The sequence below is a fragment of the Dermacentor albipictus genome, chromosome 10 (genome assembly GCF_038994185.2).
Source record: "Dermacentor albipictus isolate Rhodes 1998 colony chromosome 10, USDA_Dalb.pri_finalv2, whole genome shotgun sequence".
Classification (NCBI taxonomy): Eukaryota; Metazoa; Arthropoda; class Arachnida; order Ixodida; family Ixodidae; genus Dermacentor; species Dermacentor albipictus.
In genome coordinates, this window is record NC_091830.1 from 9,516,612 (window position 1) to 9,536,839 (window position 20,228).

The window sequence follows — 20,228 nt, forward strand, 5'->3', positions numbered from 1 at the left end:
TTGGTGGCGATAGCTGTGAATGCAACGTTCAATAACCGGAAAAGGAAACTGTGCATGTCGGCATTTTCACGTGACACGGGTGGATGAGTGCGGGGAAGATTCCATGGCGGGCACCTACTTCACACAATCATGCATGCCTTGGGCTTTTTCTTGTTTGCATGGAATGTAGCAGCCAGAAAACATATTGTATGATCGCAGGCTGCCGATGTACTGAACATTGGTGCCAAAAGAACGTGTTTTCTAGGAATGTGATAAAGGGACAGACAACTGCTCAGAACATGAATCGAGATAACCCCACTGATGGAATGATTCCCCATCATAGTGGCTAAAAGAGCCATGTTTTTCTCATTGAACGTGAATTTATGCGAACTCACAGTTTGTCATGGCACATTCAGTATACGGGGGGTAACATAAACCGCGCGAAGGGTGACCTATCCTCGGTGTATATCCATGACCTTGGTGACATGACGAAAAGAAGAAAAAGACGCCCAGCCAAATAATCCCCACTCGAGGTCACCACCAACACCAAAACGTGGGTGCTCCCCTGTGACCCCCCCTGCCTCCCCTCACAGGTCACGCTCCCCCAGCATCGGTCATCCCAGCGGACCAGCACTGCTGCAACCAGTCCCCCTTTCGATGCCCCCCCCCTTTCCTGTCTGTCAAGTGTCACCCCACCTTCCTTACTCTCCCCACCTTTTTACGAAAGACCCTTCAAGAGCTGCACATAGCCACCCCCGAAAAATAACCCCTGAAGAAGGAGCCGAATAGGCTCCGAAACGTCAGGGTAATAAAGTTCGCTTGTTTGGTTGGAGTCAGTCTGAAAGTCCTAATCAATTTCCCAACCAGACAGGTAATTCTATCAAAATTTTTAGCTTCATAATTAAGGAACACATTTTATGTCCCGTGGCAGTGGCCCTTTTATGCTCTTGGTATGCTTCACTGCAATACATTTTGTCTGCTTGATTGCATAACACCGCTGTATTGTGGCGAAACTAACTTTTGGGAACCGGCATATGCAATGCTTTAGACCACTGCCATGCTTTCCTCATTTCGATGGTATTGGCGAAGATGACGATGGTGGAATCAGTGCCATTGCTGACAGTGGAGAATCCTTTAAATGAAGAACACGACATCGAACAGCAGGAAGCTTGATATTGAACGTCGAAGAAGCTAGGCCTTTTGTAGCGCACTACTGCTGCCAGTAGACCAGCATGCAAGAGTGCTGGTTCGAGGCTGCGAGATAATCAAAATTTTGGCTGTGGAGGCTTCAATTAATGTCATTTCACACCTGCAGTCACGGCAAAAAGTTTTAAAAATCAGATGGCAAAGGGTTTCAGCATCCGAAATTTCAGATGTACGTATACATTGTCTCTATGGGGTACGTGGCGGTGCCGTGAAGGCATCCAAATTATCAGGCCCGTCTGAAAAATTGGGCTTCATAAAGATTGCTTGTTGTCTGTATTTATCTTTTAGGCCTACTTCACTCCCTCGATGTCTGCCTTCCTGACAAAAACAAATTATTGTGATAGTATAAGTGGAGCTGGAGGTATTGTTACTCTAAAATTGTGACACCATCCCAAATGCTGTCTTGAGAAAATAGTGAAAAACACTTCTTGACATGTTCACGGTGTCTATGGCAAAGGATACAGGGGTCCAATCAAGTAAAAAGCTGGAGCAAGGAACATTGGTATATTTTTGGGCCGATTTCTCGCTACAAAGAATGGCGTAAATTTTGTAGTGTTCATCATTGGCATTGTAATCATTTTGACGATTCTGCAGTATTGGCTTCGTTATGCACATTGTACTGATTTTTGTGTTGCATGTTTTTTGGAGTGCTTGAACAAGGCTAAAAAAAAAACATGGCCGAGGTCATACTATCATCCTTTTTTGTATGTTCTAGGTCTCGAGACTCTGGCTTCCTGCTAACCTGCGTCAAGAGTGTTCTTCAGTTGGTGAACCGCATAGTGTAAGTTGCCCATGTTTGCATACTGCAGTGTGTGGCAACAATGTAATGCAGTCTACGCTCATTACAATGGACCCGTGTGCAACAGACCTTCGGATATAACTGACTATATTTCAGCCTTAGTTTGTTCTACCTATTTTGTTAATGCAATGAAGTTAGCTTTTAACGGACCGTGCTACGGTGCACTATTGGCTACAGTGGATGAAACTAGTGGCAATTTTTTTTTTCCAAAATTGGGCATATAAAACATACTTATGCCATGTCGACACGGGCTTACAACTGACTTGCGAAGGTCAGCCGATGATCGCAGCTCAATATCACACGCGCGAGGGAGGAAGGCGAGGTGGAAACTCGCTGTCTTCTTTTCATGCACAAGGCATGGGGGGTGGGGGTGTGGGGCAGGCGAGAGAGATGGGGGCTCTACTCTGGCGGCTGCTGCTTTGCCTACATCGCAGATGTGTGCAAAGCAGCAGGTAAGGTAAGGCGCAGTAAGGTAAGGCGCCTGCGCCTTACCTTGAAAGTGATTTGCGGTGTGTGCAAAAGTGCGCACCCACGCGGGCACCGTATCTTGAAAGCGATCTGTGATGTGGACAAAGTGCGCCCAGTGCTGGTACTAGGTTCATATGCATTGTGCTTTCGATGTTTAGTTCGTGTTGAAGCGAGAGACAGCACAAAAAACAATTCGCTCACTGCCATGCTTATCTTACTTAAGTTGCTATCGCAATTGATGCCTTTGCCTTTCGGGCAAAACTGTTGCATTTTTTGTTTGCTTTTTGCTTTAAATGTTCATCACTCACTCTTTGCAATAAAGTTACTAGACATCGCGGCGAAATTTTAAAACGGATGTTTTTTGTTGAATTATCAGAGTCCATTGTAATGAGAGTTTACTGTAGTTAAGTACTGCTTTTGTTTCCCTTTTTCCTTCTAAAAAATTGCTAATGAACCATCAGAAACCCTTTGAAATGTGTATGCTCCTTTTGTTTTTATCTATTCTCCACAGTGTCTTTGTTAGTGCAGGTGCATTCTTCGACTTATCGCTAACTACAGTAAAAGCTCGTTAATTCGAACCGCAAGGGAAAACCGCTTCAGTTCGAATTAACGAAAGTTCGAACTAACGAAAGTGAAGGAGAGCTACAGTACACTGCGATTTGGAAGCAGTCAGAAATTGTCATAATGTCAGAATGTCAGAAATTTGGCGTGTCAGAAAGTGATGGCGTGTGCCGCGGGCACACGCCATCTTCAAGTCGAAGCTCTGGGTCCGACTGTGCCACACTACCGATGTCCACCGAAACGAACGTTAGCGGAGGCTTAACACCATCACAATGAATCGCGACGGCCGATACCTCCTAAGCTGAAAACAGACGTGCGCAACCGATGAAGACTGCCGAGACAAAGACGCTGAACATGTGAAGGTGGCGAAGGCCCTGATTCATTGGTTCTTGATTGCAAGCGCAGCTGCGACGTACTTGATTCGCTGTGTTTCGGAGATGGCGCTTGCCCTGCCACCTCCGCACAACATTAGCAGCTGTACAAGATTGGCAAAGCCTCCGAGATTCGCAACGGGCATGAAGTCTCGGAGGTTACGTAGAACGGAGAGGCGGCAGCCGCCGCTGCCTTCTGGCTGACCCCGCGTTGGTTAGATTTTTTTCCGATTTTGCCTTCTCTCGCCGTTCTCTCCGTTTCGAAGGCAATACAGCCTTCTGTGTAGGCAGTAGGCGCGTTTCTTTGGCCGTGTGCCAGGCGAGCGTAGTTCGAATTATACGTGAGGGAACCTTCTCGCATTCGAATTAACGGACTTTTTTATACATACACTTCTGTGGAGCTTGGCCGGACCAAATCGTACAGTTCGAATTATCCATAAATTCGAATTATTGAAGTTCGAATTAATGAGCTTTCACTGTAGTGTTAACTTATATTTGGTCGGGGTTAATTTTATTTGGTTCATGTAGGATCATGTCTATACCTATGACATCCATGTTTCTTAGTTGTTGAGGGATCGAAAATGTACTTGTGGTTTGGTTGAACAGTGCAACTAACTTACAGCAATGCAGTTTTTTTTTTAACTGGGGAGAGTAGAGGTAAATCAGGTTAGATTGGTAGAGAAGCTAGCATGCAGGTTTGCCAAGACTCTACAAGTTGGTGAAGAGCGGTTGGGTTTGAAATAATTCAGAGCCTCTTTACCAAGTTGTGCTTCGACAACGTTGGCATAGCTTATAGATGCAAATCAGTTGTTGTGCAGATATGATAAAGACAGCCAGTGGATTTTGCTGGAAGAACGTTCATGCTTACGTTAAGCTTTTAGTTAATGATTAGCTTGATGCCTTCTCGCTTATAACAGTGCAACTCTTCCTTGTAGTGCATTTCCCGGTTTTCCTTGTGATTGTGCACAGTTGCGAAAAGAAAAATACAGCCTGGACTCAAAGTGGAGTGATCCAGTAATAGGAGAATATAGCCGATATTCTAATTGGCATTAAGAGAAAAAAATGGAGCTGGGCAGGTCATGTAATGCGCAGGTTAGACAACCATAGGACCATTAGGGTTACAGAATGGATACCAAGAGAACGGAAATGCAGTCGAGTATGGCGGAAGACTAGGTGGAGCGATGAAATTAGGAAATTCGCAGGCGCTTGTTCGAATCGGTTTTCACAAGACAGGGCTAATTGGAGATCGCAGGGAGAGGCCTTTGTCCTGCAGTGGACATAAAATAGGCTGATGATGATGATGAAATGACAGGGAGACAGTTGTATGGATTAGAAATAGCTAACAGGGTTAGCTGATATTCTAGTTCAGTTTAAAAAGGAAATGGAGTTGTACAGGTCATAAAATGCAAGGAGCAGATAACGGTGGTCTGTTGGGTTAGAGAACAAGTATCAAGGGAAGGGAAGTGCAGTCAAGGATGACAGAGAATGAGGTGGTGTGTTGAAATTGGGAAACTTCCAGGCAAAGAATTGGGTCATTTAACTCAGTCATATTTGCCCTTTCTCCAGAACTATTTGTAAAGTTTACAAATTTCTGTTTGTTTTATGACTTTTTGACTTCTGCATCACATATTACAGAAAATAAATTTTGTTCACGAAAAAGACTTACTCGTTTGTCTTCCAACTTGCCATTGACAGTTTTTTGATGGAGGAAGGATGCCAGAGGGCACCCCTTTCAAGCAAGTTCCTCAAGCAGGTGAAATCAGCTACAGGAAATTTGCTGGTGAAGTTACTGTGATCCGAAAATAATGTGCTGTCTGTCAGTCTCTGCTGTTCTAAGCTTGCTGCCGCTTGTATGTGGTGTCCAAAGGTAAAAGATTGTTAATGAAGTGCATATGTATCCCTAAGAAGGTGTGTGCTCCGAGAAAGCTTCTAGAAAAAAAATTGAGTGCAGCTGCCCCCAATCTCCTCCCCCTCCTCCGTGTTGTGTCCAGGAATTTTATGAATATTAATGTTCACAGGTTGGCAGGCATGCTCAAGAGAGGGATAATTGGAGGTTGCTGGAAGAGGCCTTCGTCCTGAGGGGGATGTAAAATGTGCTGCTGATGATGCTGAAGGACCTAAGTGTGCAATTACTGTTTGTGGGCTCTTTTTCAGGCAATTGCTCAAGTCACACAATGAATACCATGTTGCCTTCACTAGGAAGCTCCTCTGTGAAAGGCATACAGCGACAGAGCCACTCCTTCGCTTTGTGTGGTCATACTGGGAGCACTATGTTGATGTGAGTCTTTGCCTTAGTGTACTCCCATTGAAAAAAAAAAAAAGAATGGTGCAGATGTTGTGCACACTTAAACACTAGATTTGAATATTGTAGAGCTTATGAAAGTTGTCCTACGCACCTAATTCTATAGTGAAAGCACTGATTCAGCAATGCTCTGAGGTTGTTCTAGCTCGAGTGCGCCACATATCCATACCAGTGTGGGAAGCTTTCCCATTATGCGAGTCATTGAAGATAGAATGAGTGAGTCTGTGTTTACTGTGAGAACAAGGTTGTCCCTGCATGCTGTATTACTACTGTTAAATGTTCAGACACGCAGCCAACATGTTGCTGCTAGCAGTTAGCAGAAGTTTAGTATTTACAGTAATATGAAAGTTTGCAAGAATGACAAGCCAGACCTGGTTATCAAAGTGCACAGTTATAAAATGCCAGTGGCTCTACTGTTTATCATGAAACAATGCTTGTAGTATAAAAGGCTACATACTGAAGCAATTTATGAAATTGTGTGATATCTTTAGCATTTATAAAGGGCATACACTGTTTTTTTCACAGTTAGGAAATATTTAGACCAGTAACTCTGCTTGTCTTTATTCGTCCTCAGGCTGTAAGCCAACATGCCAGGCTGATCTTCAGGGGCATTGTTGACATGAACATACTGCTGGCATCAAGTAAGTATTGTGCATAGCTCTGTATTTCCATCTCTTATTGAGACAGATTTTGTTATCTTTTTGTTCTCCAAAGCAGCAGAGATATTGAGGATACAATAGCATACTGTATGAACAAACTTGCCAGACATCAACAAAAGTAGCAGTCATTTGAGTGTACAAAATAGGAAACACTCGACAAACAAAAATGCAGTTAAATAGCTATAAAGCCGACTTTCGTTAATTTGATCCTGACAGGACCGATAAAACCGTTCGAATTATTCAGCCGGTTGATATAAACAAAGGGCAGAAAGAATGGCTAAGCATGCCATTGATTTACCTAGCAGTATTTGCCTTTAAGGCTACCTTCGCCGCAATACAGTGGTAATGCAGTGAATCATATTAAGTGGGTAAAGGTGTTATGGGACATAGCATGTGTTCCTTGAGTCACACATGCACTGTCTCTGGTCATAGTATGAACACTGAGATGTCTAATAACATTGCTGGCAGGCCTTCAGAATGTTAGACGCCTGCTCCTTTGGTGGCTATAAATGTCCTCTCAACTTTCATAGTTATTTCAGCTTATTGCCTTCCTTACCTCTAGCTTTCCCAAAATGCAGATGGTTTATCTCCATTTCTCACTGCACGACACATGCACACACACAATTGAGGAATATATTTGACGGTCTCATAAATGAGATGTGTGGCGGGTGAACTAGGGCTCAAATTGGCACGGCAACGTCAGAAAATTGCTCTTAATGGCTGCTAGTATGCCTACTAGGCATTTAGGTGCCTGTACTGTGACTAGAGATGCTGTTTGCGCACCTGCATAATTGAGGAATAGGTACTACACACCCTGACAGTGACCCTTGCCATTCTTTGTATACTTCACCGCAATAAAGTGCATATGCTTCACCGCATAACATAGCTGTGTTGCGGCGAAGCTGATCAGCTAAGCTTGAATTATTCGTCGAAGGCCAATATTGAGATTGAAATAACCGAGGTTTAGGCTCAATGAAGTGTATGGGCATCAGCTGGGACCTTTGGTAGAGATAGAAGTAACCAAATAATTGAATTAGTTGAATTAACAGAAGTCTATTGTGCATGGTATGTGGCTGTGTTTCTACTACGCAGATGTTACAAGGTCGAGAAAAAGACAGGCGATGTTAGGGCTCACATTGTCTCGTGTTGTCCTTTTTGTTTTCTCGTCTTCGTGTCATCTGCACCTTGGTATGAACCAAAAAGCCCACCCTGATGCAAAGCCTCAATAATTTGATCTTAGTTTATTTTAAAATTTGGTTAGTTTGTAGAACTTGCTTAGTACTGTAATCTGTAATGCAGATTCTGGTTAACTTGAAAAGCCTGCACCCATTCATTCGGATAATTCTTAGTTTCTGATTGTGGCCTCGGAGACCTGCACTCTGCATTGTGCTTCCAGTTTTGCAGACCTTGCAGGTGGTGTCAGACATATAACACCTATCACTTCTTTCCGGCGCTTGCATGGGCTTCTGTCTTGTAAAATTGATTGGTTCTGGAGCTTGCAGTACATAAACGTGTGGCCTTTGGGATCTCTGAGAGAGCCGTCGCTGCGGCTGCAATTCGGACACCATAGGTCCGTCTTGATTCACCTGCACTTCGTGAACTAGTTCAGACAGTGTTGCACTTTGCCATTTGTTTCAGTGACATTCAGCCATGCAAGCCTGGCACCTCTGCATGCTGCCATTAATTTCAAAAAGTGCAGGGAAAGTAGCGGTCCCGGTTACTAAACTTTCTGCACTGCTGGGAGTGTCAGTGCCAATGTCGTGCAGGCACGATGCAACAGACGACGCTACAAAAACATGACCGTCCTGCTGGCAGAAATTGCACCATTAATCAGCAACGATTGTCCCTATGTCCATGAGAGAAGCCAATATTCATACTAGGCCAATGCCTCCTTTACTAGATGTCTGCCGCGTTGTCCAGTAGCTCAGTTCCGGGCCCTATCCCTTTTCTCTCCTCCGCGAAAAGACAACGAGCGCCTCTCATGGCGAACGCCTGCAACTTGCAATCACGTGCGGCGGCCTCTGTGATTAACATGGCATCTGTCACCGTCTAACACGCTCGCTAACAGACGCCTGCGCATTTACGCGCCGGCGGATGCATTCACCCGCCGCTGCCACATCCGCCGGAAGTTGAAAAGGCAACGAGCGCCGCCTCACGGAATTTATGCTGAACTAACTTCAACTAAGGGAACTGCCGCTACAATGGGAAAGCGAGCAATACGGCGGGCATATAGCAAAGGAGCATTGACTAGGCCCTCAAGTGTCCCTAGACAGGCGGAAAAGGCACTTGAAGTCATATTCGAAGTAGTTTCCTACAATCTCTTCACAGTATTGAGGTATCCGAATTTTTTTATTCTCACCAGCTTGTGCGCTAGTTATACTAGTGCTGGCAAAGAGCCAATGTCAATTTTACTTGCAGTATGGCAACTGCATATCTGACAAAAATGGGCATTCCCAATGCAATCACAGCACACGTTGGACAATGCCAAAAACAGAAAAAGGGAGGTGCTCCTTGCAGCAGTTAGCTGAGGGAGGTTTTGATGGTCGTTACCAGTTTCACAGACTAGGGCAGTTGTAGACACCTCAAATGGCCAAGCATAACAACCTGTGGCCTAAAGGGTGGAGCATTGAGCTGCTGGACTGGAGAACCCTGTTTCAAGTAGTATTGTTGATCACGATTATATTTTATGCAGTGACAGCCAGTGTCAAACTCCCTGTTGTGTTTGTATTCTAACCACATGTGCGTACTCCAGACAGCTTTTCTGGAGAAAGTAAAGGTGACTCCTCATCAGTCGGAATGAAGACAGCCCTATCCCAGTACAAGTGAACTTTCACCTTAGTGCCTGACAAAGAGCAACATGTCTCTTCTGTGACGTTTGGATCTTAGAGGATATGTGAGGTTTCGCCTGCAGTAGGGGCGAACTGCGGGTATGCGTAGGGACATTCTAGAAAGGCCTGTTGGAATGCATGTTGCACCTTTCACTGTGATGTTTCTTTTTTCTCCTGTATATTGGTAACCAGAATGTAAGTTTTCTTCCAATTTTCCTATGGAGGCAGAGTTCTGTGTTGTCAATCTTTCACTCACCACCGCTGAGCCTATATGGCAAGAAACCTAGCCAGATAGCCATGCCAAACATGGGAGGGGTAGGCAGAAAAACTAAGAAATCTTCACTTCTAAAATGGAGGGGAAAAATACAAGCAGGACATAAAGTACAGCACTCTAGGCATGCAGTTACACGGGACGACAGTCCAAGGCTAAAGGAAGTCCTGATCAACATCATGCCTGTTCTTGCTGCCAGGTGAGCAGGAGGCTCGTGCCTTCTTGGAGGAGTCGGCTGTGTTCCTGATTGACCTGCCATGGCACCGCAAGGGCAAGTACGACACGATCGCCTACCTGGCCGAGGTGATGGGCTGCTCGGCACTGCTGCGGCTGAGGCCAGCGCTGGTCACTAGCCTCCTGTCAGCTGCTGAGGAACCCACCATGTGCTCATATGTGAGTGTTTGGGCTCAGATCGCTAATATCGGTGAATCGGAGAGCAGCGTGTAGTAGTCGCTAGGGCTAGATATTCTCCATGGGTGGGATCAAGGGCCAATTTCTTACTGCATGGATTTTTATTTTCTTGTGAAAAAATTATACAAACCTTTGCTTAGGCCAGATATGCCTAAACCATCCTCACTTTTTAAAGAAATAATTTTTACAAATGTATGAGCAAAATTTTTCACATATCATGTGTAGTATTACACCATGCAGTTACAGGTATATTTTTTTACCACAAAAAAATAAACATTTAAAATGCAGGAACTTGAAAAAAATATCAGAACCATTGAAGAAACTCTATATGTTGCTTTAAAAGGTTTAGCACACTTCTCACAGCTCCACATAGCACGAGTTTCATTAAAATTTGATGATGTCATCAATGATTGACTAATTCATACCTACAGTATCTAGGCCTGATCATTTATAAACCTTGGTTTTAGGTTCATTTTTGCTTTGCATAGTCTTGACAAGTTTGGTGCAAGCCAGAAGAAAACCTTTTTCTTCTTCTGAAAGATTTGTTGCCTCTGTTGTTAGCTCCTGGAACACGGCAGGCCCTGTGCTTTCTTCATCATAAGGACTGCTGGAATTTTCATTTTCTTAACAATTTTACCCCAATAATCGTTCTGAGAAAATTAGCTCATACAAATAATAAATTTTGATGCCAGGCTTGTTATTTCGCAAAGAAGTGTATCTCTACTATCCTCCGCAAGACAACCCATAGCTGCATGCTGGATCATATGTGATACAGCAATTAATGCTTGCCTCACAGAGCCACCCAATGTATTTCTCGAACAAACCATCACAGTAAGCTAATAAAGACCCTGATATTTCTTGTACACTGATTTCAAGTGTATAAATTATGGAAATAACATGTTTATTTATGAACCTTTCGCACTTTGCATGATGAGCTGCTGCCATACATTTTGTAAAGGGAAAATAGCTCAAGTATTATGTCCAGTGCTGAAATCGTGATGTACATACTTCATTGCTAAAGAGGACATAGATTCTGGGTGGATATGTAGACTTTTCTTTCTTTTCAAGTCTGTTATGCTAGAAGTTCTATGTGTCGCATATATGATACACCATGCAGTAAGAGGCTAAACTGTGACACTTTAGAAATGTTCTTGCAAGAGGCCTTTGTCCTGCAGCTTTCAGCTTCAAAAAACCTGCAATATGTATTCCTCCTATATTTACATATTCTGTGGTTAATTTTTTGTATTTGTATAGTGTAAAACTAAATACCATGTTGTATGATCAACATGCTTTGAAGACCACTTCCTCATTCTTTTTGTTGTTTGTTCTTCTACCTTATGCTGTTCTGTTTATCACATTTACCTATTCTTTACATTGTTCTTTTTTAAGTGCACCTGCACAAAAGCTTTCTACAGTTGAATCTCGATAATTAAAACTCGAAGGGGCCCAAACATTTGTTCGAATTAAAGGAAGTTCGAATTAAAGCAAGCTAATTGATTGGAGGACTTATCTGCACTGGCGCATGTGCACTGAGCTAACACATGGGTGGGAAGTTCCAGAAGATTTATTCACACATATTTACAAATTACAGTCAAATGGCCGGTTTTTCGGATGTTTTCGCGGCCCCTATGGAGTGCGAAAAATTTGGCGGTGTGAAAAAATGAATGCATGCCTTTTACTGTCCCCAAGCACTCAAATCACCACAGGCACATCCGAAATAGCTTTAAAGGCCTGCCAGTATACTTATTAGGCGTATCAGTGGTCTTACTTTGATAGGAGACAGCAGGTGAATGCGTGTATAATTAAAGGGAATGTACCATGTCGCGTGATAATAGCCCCTTTTAACTTTTGGTATGGTATGCTTCACCGCGTAACACTTCTGTATTGGGGCGAAGCTGACTTTCGAGAACTGGCATTATGCAATGTGCCATACTTTCCGCGCTCCAAAACCATTGGCGAGGATTAAAAAGATGGAGTCAGTGCCATTACTAACAGCGGCGAATCGTTTCAAGGAAAAACACACCATTGAACAGCCAGAAGCTTACGTCGCTTACATCACATGATGTAAGTGACATTGATTCGTCTTCTTGTTATGAGTATGTCTCTTATTTTACTAGTTATGATGACTTATTGCTTGTGGACAAAACTGTGTGTTGTATAACATTCCTGTTTGCAAATATGCACAAGTTTTAGATGTTGTTAATACTGATCACTACCGTGTGCTTTTTGTAATGTCAAACTGCCTGAAATCAAGCAAGCATTGTTTTGCCCGGACATTATTTAATGCTGACATATTTGCAAATAATGTACGCGCAATTGATTGGGCACGTGTATACTCTTCGAATTGTTCTAACAATAGTTACAACAAGTTCTTAGGCATGTTTACTGAGGATATGGCTACTGCCTCCACCACTTACTGTGTGTGCAACAGACATGCAATCCTGTGAGATCCTTGGGCAATGGGCACGCTGTTTTGTTCTATTAAAACGAAGTATAACGTGTATAGAAAATTAAAAAGGCAACCTTATAACACTTTCTTGAAGGTAACCATGGGGAATGCGGGAGATGGAAATTCATGACGATGGAGCAAAACGTGAACAAGGTGAAAGCTAGAGCCAATGTTTCGACAAGTGGACTTGTCTTCTTCAAGGCGACATATGCTTTCCTCGCCATAGTATATATAGGTGGGGTTCTTCTAAAGGGGAGAGGGTGTAAGGCGAAAGAGTGCGGCAACGAGGGAAGGTGTGTTAGCGTGTCGAATTGAGAGTAAAGAAATGCTGTGCACAAGGCCAAGGCCAGCCCCCCCCCCGGTCTGTCAATGCACGTGTGTTAGCTGGCGTGTCAAGGGCGTCTGACATGCCGGTTGAAAAAAAAAAGGGGGGGGGGGGAGATACGCCAAGAACTCAAACTAAGTGTTGTTGCCTATACAATAGCTTGAAATTTAGCATACCAAATAGATTTTAAAGCTCCTTTTGAAGCGTTTATGCCTATTGGTTGCAATGTCTTGAACTTATGCATAAGGTATGATTCTCTGTATTTTCTTTCTCGTTAAAAACGGAAATTTGGCTGTAAGATGTAGAGTTTAAGTTCATCAAAGTTATGACCTGGTTGGTTGAAATGCTCGGCGACGGCTTTGGGAAGCTTTTTAGCTGTGTCCGCGCGATGTCCGTTTAATCTGACATTCATTGATTGTCCTGTTTCACCGATATATTGTTTCTTACAGAAGGAACATTCAAGCATATAAATCACATCTGAACTTTTACAAGTGAAGCTAGATTTGACTTAATGTGTATAACTATTTGCGGTGCTTTTAATTTTTATGTCACTTTGAAGGTGCCTGCAGGTTTTAATAGAACACTTATGCAGTGTTCTTAATAGAACACTTATGCAGCAAAGAAAATTTATTTTAGCAATCGCATTCTACAGAACACGAAGGATTAAAAAAAAAGTACTGGTGCCTTCTCAACCACTTTCTTGGGCGAGACATAAAGCAACATCCTCCAGAAAATATAATAGGCAGTGATTCATTAAGGGAAAATAAGACATCCACCCAGTTGTAGCAATTGCTACAAAGGAAACCCATATGGGTTCCTTGAAAGAAAAGCCTTGTAGTTCAAGAAAAATTCATCCAGGTCCGGGCCTCGTACCCGGAACCTCCACCTTTCCGGGGCAGCCACTCTACCATATGAGCTAACCAGGCGGCTAGCAGATGGCAGGGCGAAGTCGAATTGGTCAACAACTCGAAGCAAAGGCGAGAGTTTGACATAATAGTTCTGCGGAGACCCTCAAGGTCGAGAGAAGTAATTAAGGGAAAATGAAACATCCACCCAATTGTAGCAATTGCTACAAAGGAAACCCATGCAGGTTCCTTGAAAGAAAAGCCTCACAGTTGAAAGAAAATTCGTCCTGGTCTGGGACTCAAACCCGGGACCACTGCCTTTCCAGGGCAGCCGTTCTACCATGTGAGCTAACCAGGCAGATGTTTACAATAACGATGCTATAAAACAATCTAGTGAGACAAAATTTCTTGGTAGTATTATGAATAACCATTCAAAATTCTGCCTTCATGTGCGTCAAGTAGTCTATAAGGCTTCATATGGCTTGCATGTGCTGGCGAAATGTAGAAACTATTTTTCTCTCCACAAAGTTAGCAATCTTTACTACGTATTTGTTCACTCTCACATTAATTACTGCATAGCGATCTGGGATTGCGCATGTCTCATTGGTGTTTACACTTCAAAAAGAGGTCTTCGCATTATAGCACCCCACAATATCCATATCAAGAGTGAAGATCTATTTAAAACCATGAAGATTCTCAGCATGCATGATTTGACAGCCTACAACATCGCCTTCGTCATGCATAAAATAGTTAATGAAAAACTAGCCTTGACAACAGTATCACTCCACCACTTATTTCACAATGTTGGGAACGCATCTCGTCATTGTTTTTTATTGCCTAAGGTAAATACTAAATACGGTCGCTCTACACTACAGTTCACAGGCACCTCAGTTTGGAATATGCTTCATAGTAACCTAACCACTTTAAGAACATTGCATACATTTCTTAAACAGTTGAAGCATTCACTTATTGACAATGCGTAGCACTGTGCATGCTTGTACACATCCTCACTTTTTCTTTTCCTTTGCTCATGTTTTCGTCACGTAAAAAAATAAAATTGTTAGAAAAATGTATCTTATGTGAAATTTTCCCTACTACTGTATTTTCTTGTATTACTTATTTCAGCTATTTTTGTTTCATGTGATTTTGCAGTATAAAAAAGCAGCTGCCATAGAAGTGCTTCTTTTTTCTAATAACAATTGGTAGGGACCCTTCAACAAATTTGTTGGGTTCCAGAAGTGTATACTTTGTAGTTGTATGCCCTATGTATGTTAAATAAACTTTCAAATGAATGTCGAAGTAGCTAGGCCTAGCGTTGCTGCGGTGTGCCTACGGCTGCGACTGGATCTGGTGGTCAAAGGCACGGCCGCATGATTTGGCACGTTGCTGAGAGCATTGTCGAAGTGCAGTAGGTTCAAATCAACCACCGCAAACGCTTGCGTGTTTGAATTACTGGGCGTTTTCGCCCATTGGAATACACATAACTTTGATGGGACCACAGCGCCATTTCAAAGAAACCGAAAGTTTGAATTAACGAGATTCGACTGTAGTAGCTGTTTCTGGATGCTATAATAAACGTTTGCTTGATTGATCATTAGTTTTTAAGCACGGGCAACAGCTGAGGGTAATGTGTTATTTATTTTCAATCTTACTCCTTTTCACTCTACTCTTGTGATTTTTAAAGTGGTGAGGTAATTCTTTCTTTTTTTCTTTCTCTTGAAGGTTAAAGACTTAGTGCAGAAATTAGCCTCCCTGCATCGGAAGGAAGCCTGCACAGCTGAGTTCGAGCGTGCATGGCTAGAGCCGTTTTCCTCGGCTACCAAGAACCATTCCAGAGAGCTGCTTGTACCTTTGTTTCAGGTGAGTGTGTCTTGCTGCCTTAAATCTCCTATCAAGGATTCGGGCTATGTTCTGCTTATATGCATTATGTATCCAGTGTGCAGAAGCTTTTATCCTGGTGAAGTTCCTTTAATCTGAATAATGCGGCTTTCTTTTTCTCCTGTGTTTCTTTTTTTTCTTGACAGCATGTCTTGCCTGTTCTCACTGCCATTCACCCTGGGACTACACAATATGTATTTGGCAAGCTTTCGGAGGACAGGAGTAAGTGTTCAGTACTTATCTATTTAGCTCAGAAGCATGCGAACTTGGGCTGGTTGGTAGGTCTTGCAGTTTAACCTTGTTATAGTAAACTTGCATATGAAATTAAGATGCCATCATCATACAAGACATTCATCATGAGCAAGATACCATCGTTATATAGGACGATGAGCAAAACGAGAACAAGGTGAAAGCAGGAGCCAACGTTTCGAAAAGTGGACTTGTATTCTTCCAAGGTAAGTCAGCTTTCTTCAAGACAGCCTTGAAGAAGACAAGTCCATTTGTCCAAATGTTTGCTCCTGCTTTCACCTTATTCTTGTTTTGCTCATCGACTTGAATTTCCATCTCCCACCTTCCCCGTGTTTTCTCATCATTATATGAGACATTAATTTTAGTAAAGGTGTGTGAATATCAAAATTCTTTACTGCAGATAAAATATGAATAAGCATTAAATATTGAATAGAATATCAAATAATGACATGCACATTCATTTATTAGCAAGCTGAATTATTTTAACATGTTGGTATATTGCAGTTACATTGTCAGTGGTAAAAAAAATTAGAATATTAAGTAGTTATACTAAAAGATAGTGTATTTGGCGGATGTTAACTTGAAAATTGTGCAATTCCCTCTAGCTGTCTATTCTCGCTAACTTGTGCCTTATTATACCACATCAAAAGCCTGTAAATTCAGAGGCATTTCAGCCTGTGCAAACCGTCACTCATCGCATTTGCTGTCAAGTAATAAGCTGCAAAAAAGTGCACCCTCGCTTCTGCAAACTCATGCCCCTTGCTCTTGAGCGGCTGACTCTCCCGCGAAGCTTAGATGTCCGTTGGCTAAGCGTGCTTTACAGGCGAAATTTCTCTAGCTGTCGAAATTGTCACAAAATCTAGTACAAAATCAGACACATAGTGTAAATAGAAACAAACATTAAAAACTGTGTTTTCCTCCACACAGCGAGCAACCTATTCAATTAGTTTAGAATATTCATATACAGCCAAATGGCATTTGAAAATTTTTGAATAGCAGTATTCAAAATTTCCGAATATTTGCACATCCTTAGTTATAAGCGTAAATTCATTACAACTGCTGATATCGGTGAGAAACATTTTATATTTACTTTGTTTGATCTGATAATTTGTTATATATCCATGTTTGTACTATTTTGTACTGAGGTTTAACTATTAACAAATAGTGAAAATGTGCTTTCTGCTTGTTTTGTCCCTGCACTGGCACTCAGTTTAGCTAGCTCTTATTTGAAGGAAGCAGTTCCTGCTTCTTTTGTGTGGTAGCATAATAGAATTTGCACTCACCCATTGGTTGTAGATGGAACTGTAATTTAACATATTTACATAGCAGACATTGACCAACTCTGCGTAGCAAACATTTACCTTTATAATTTTTTAGAAATGGAAATGACTGTGAAGGGCTTATTCTGTCCTTGTTTTAAATAACGTCAGATGGTGCAAATAACTGTTGAAGAGTTAAATTGGGAGCATTGACTCAATTGTGTGCAATGAAGCCCACCTTCATGATAGTGTAAAAATTTTTTTCTTTAATAAGCTTCCCTTTTCTCACCAATTTCTTGCATGGTCTTGCTTTATATGATTATCAAAATCGTTTACATGTGATGTTGGGAGTATACACAACTTTAGTGCAGTGAAGCCCACTTTTGTTACAGTGTAAACATTTTTTACAGTGAAAGTGTACATAGCTACCCTCCAGCAGTGGTCGATGTTTGTCCATCTATGCGTTGCGTCGACATGAAAAATTTTTTATCTCCAGTTTCTCGTGAATGCGCTGTGGCTCTTGGTCTAATGTAGGTATATTTGAAAAAATTATACTGAAATTGGCCACTAAGACGACTCTATATCATAATGCTGAGTTTCATTTACTTGTCATAATTAGTTAGTTCACAGTGAAGTTGTAAACGTCACAGAATTCCTGTCTGGTGTCATTACATGGCTGTCTATGGAGAGACCATGGTTACGAAAAACGGCTCTAACTCTTGTTTTATCGAAACTATCCCAAAACAAATTATATGACAATTAACCGCTAAAATGACTCTACCATTATGCCAAGTTTCATCTACTTTTCTTAATTACGTAGTTCACAGTGAAGTTGTAAATATTGTGGAATTCCTGTCTGCTGTAAATACATGGGTTTCTACTGGAGGGAAACGGACAGCCTCATGTTTGTTCGCTAGAATAAAACTCTAGTCCTTCCAAGTTTCGTTCACCTGGTTATTAGGTATGCTCAATCGCAAATTACAAATGTGTTTTGTTTTGTGCACTCCTTTGACTGCACTCCGGTCAACACATATCGTCGCTCGCATCAAGGCTCCATTTAACCTCCACCTGCGTCGTATACACACTGTTACCACTAGTGGGCGTTGTGTGTTGTGGTTACCTCATAGTTGCCTAGGCGACCTTATCGGCAGCCCACGGAGCTCTGGTATGGACTGGACGTGTGCTGACCGTAATACCTATGTATACATATATGTGTCGATTGAGGTAAAGCACACCACAGCTTCACTGCTAGTCCTTCACAGAATGGAAGGGCTGATGAATTCTTTTTCTTGGTCAAGTTCACTTCTCTGACAGGAATTTTTTTCAGTTGTCTTACTTTATATGATCGTCAGAGTCATCTGCATGCAAAAAAATACTTCCGTTCTTATTGCTAGTTTTTTGTTTAATTTGCTTGCCGTCCTTTCGTTAGCATGTTAAATAGACATATTGGGTTGCCACTCATTCAAGCAAAGCGGCCTTGTTTACTAAGAAAAGAGCTACAGAGCACCAAGCATCAGTTCAATTCTTGGGCATCTTTAGGCAGGAATAGATTCTAGTCATACCAATTTAACCTTTTAAAATTGATCTGGAGTTCTACACTATAGTGTGTCTCATAATCACATCGTGGTTTTGGCATGTAAAAACCCATTATTATTTACCCTTTCTTCTGGTGCATGTATTGTTTGCAAGTCACCATGTAGCCAGGGCATCTATTGCAGCCTGTTCTTTTCCTTAGCAAACACAGATGTTCTTTACTTTGTAATATAAATTTACTTGCCAACTAGACCAGGTGTCGTCCAATTGCTGATTTTAGCTGCAAAAACATGATTTCAGCAACTAACTCTTACTGCAGGTGATTTTGTCCCGGCCACCCTGAAGTGTCTGCTGCTTGACAAGGCACTCATTGAGTCTGGAAACCTGGAGCGATGGCGTCATGTCCTTCTTCAAGGGATGTCCCACAGTGATGTCCAGGTAAGATATGAAGTCTGCTATTGCTTAATTGTTGGGAGCAACGGTAAGTAGTGCAAATTGATGTATGCTGCACACTAGTCTAAACCACTCTATGAATTTAGTTTGCCTGCCAGCACAAGATTCTATTATCGATTGGCAGATTGAAAAATTCAATGGCAAGTACACTGCAGTTCAAGTCAAACAGAAGTTGATCAGATGTGCGAACCTGTTACATTAGTTCATTTCCTTGATGGAGGCAAACTTTTTCGACGTCGATGTGTCTTGGCAAGCACACAGGGGGCAGATGTTCACTATGCACGGTCTCGGCACCTCATCTTAATGTGTACTGTATACAGTTGAACTCCGCAATACCGAAGCCGGCAGGGAAAGCGAAAGAAACTATGGTAGAATTTCGTTCTTGTGAAACAAGACAGAACAGACTGGAAATGCACTGCAAAATTAAACTTACCTGTCAACACTTCGTCAGCCTCCTTTGGCGAGCCTGAGACTATCTGGAACTGCATTGTTGACAGCACAAAATGCACCATACGCATTACTCAGGGATGACAGCTCTGCCATGGAGTGATATTCTCAGCCAATAACTTTTAGGGCCGCCAGGATAACTTTCGCACTACTTTCGCAAGATTCCGCTTGATGTGGCACCAGATATTGTTGGCATTCACAGGCAACACTGTTCCACGCTGATAAGCATATTGTCTTGGCACAATGCCAGGAATGCTGTTGCCTGTAGACGCCAACACGTACGAAAGTGATTGACCAAGATTACAGCCCCATCGGGCAAATCTACATCCGACGATGCTGAATTCGCATGCTATGCCCGTTGGGTGGTACTGAAACCAGTATTCTTGAAGCAAGGATCATATTCTCGGGTGATCACTTTCAGCGACTCAATATAGCCACAATTCTCAATTACTGCCAGAAAGGCTCCAGGTGGGATGTGGACTTTTGTTTCCTCTGCGCACCACGAATCAAGAAGAAAAATATAAGAACAAAACAACCGAGGACACCTAAGCACTTCTTATGAGTTGCGAATGCGAAAGCATTAATATCTAATTGAACGCTGCTGAGCAGTCCTTCGGGTTATGAACTCCTTGCAGTTAGTTGCAGAAGACCTGCATCATCAAATGCTTCACACCGTGTACTAAAAATGTGAGATTACGTGACCGCCAACACTAGACATGCGGAAATACAGTGTGCATCAAGGCACTGGCCATCTCGGCTTGACCTTTCTACTTGCCACAGATTACCTCCAAGATACAATGCGTGGCCCGCATATGGACAGCAAAGCGCAGCCACAGCAACGTAGAGGAGGAGATGCTTGCACTAAAGGAAGGGGCAGAAAGGCACGCATTTCCTGTCCCCCCCCACTCCGCCCCCACCTTCTTCGCGCACGCTTG

The 20,228-nt window shown here is 42.4% G+C and overlaps 1 protein-coding gene across 2 annotated transcripts in view; it reads left to right on the plus strand.

The window, feature by feature from the left end:
* THADA (Thyroid adenoma-associated protein homolog) overlaps positions 1 to 20,228 on the plus strand; it is a 94,168-nt gene that overhangs the window by 20,752 nt on the left and 53,188 nt on the right. For both annotated transcript variants that reach the window (XM_065454682.2, XM_065454681.2), the window contains exons 10-16: positions 1,901 to 1,966; positions 5,539 to 5,662; positions 6,261 to 6,327; positions 9,644 to 9,837; positions 15,197 to 15,334; positions 15,499 to 15,574; positions 18,713 to 18,831. In XM_065454682.2, coding sequence (XP_065310754.1) covers positions 1,901 to 1,966; positions 5,539 to 5,662; positions 6,261 to 6,327; positions 9,644 to 9,837; positions 15,197 to 15,334; positions 15,499 to 15,574; positions 18,713 to 18,831 — 784 coding nt within the window. The remainder of the gene's footprint in view (positions 1 to 1,900; positions 1,967 to 5,538; positions 5,663 to 6,260; positions 6,328 to 9,643; positions 9,838 to 15,196; positions 15,335 to 15,498; positions 15,575 to 18,712; positions 18,832 to 20,228) is intronic.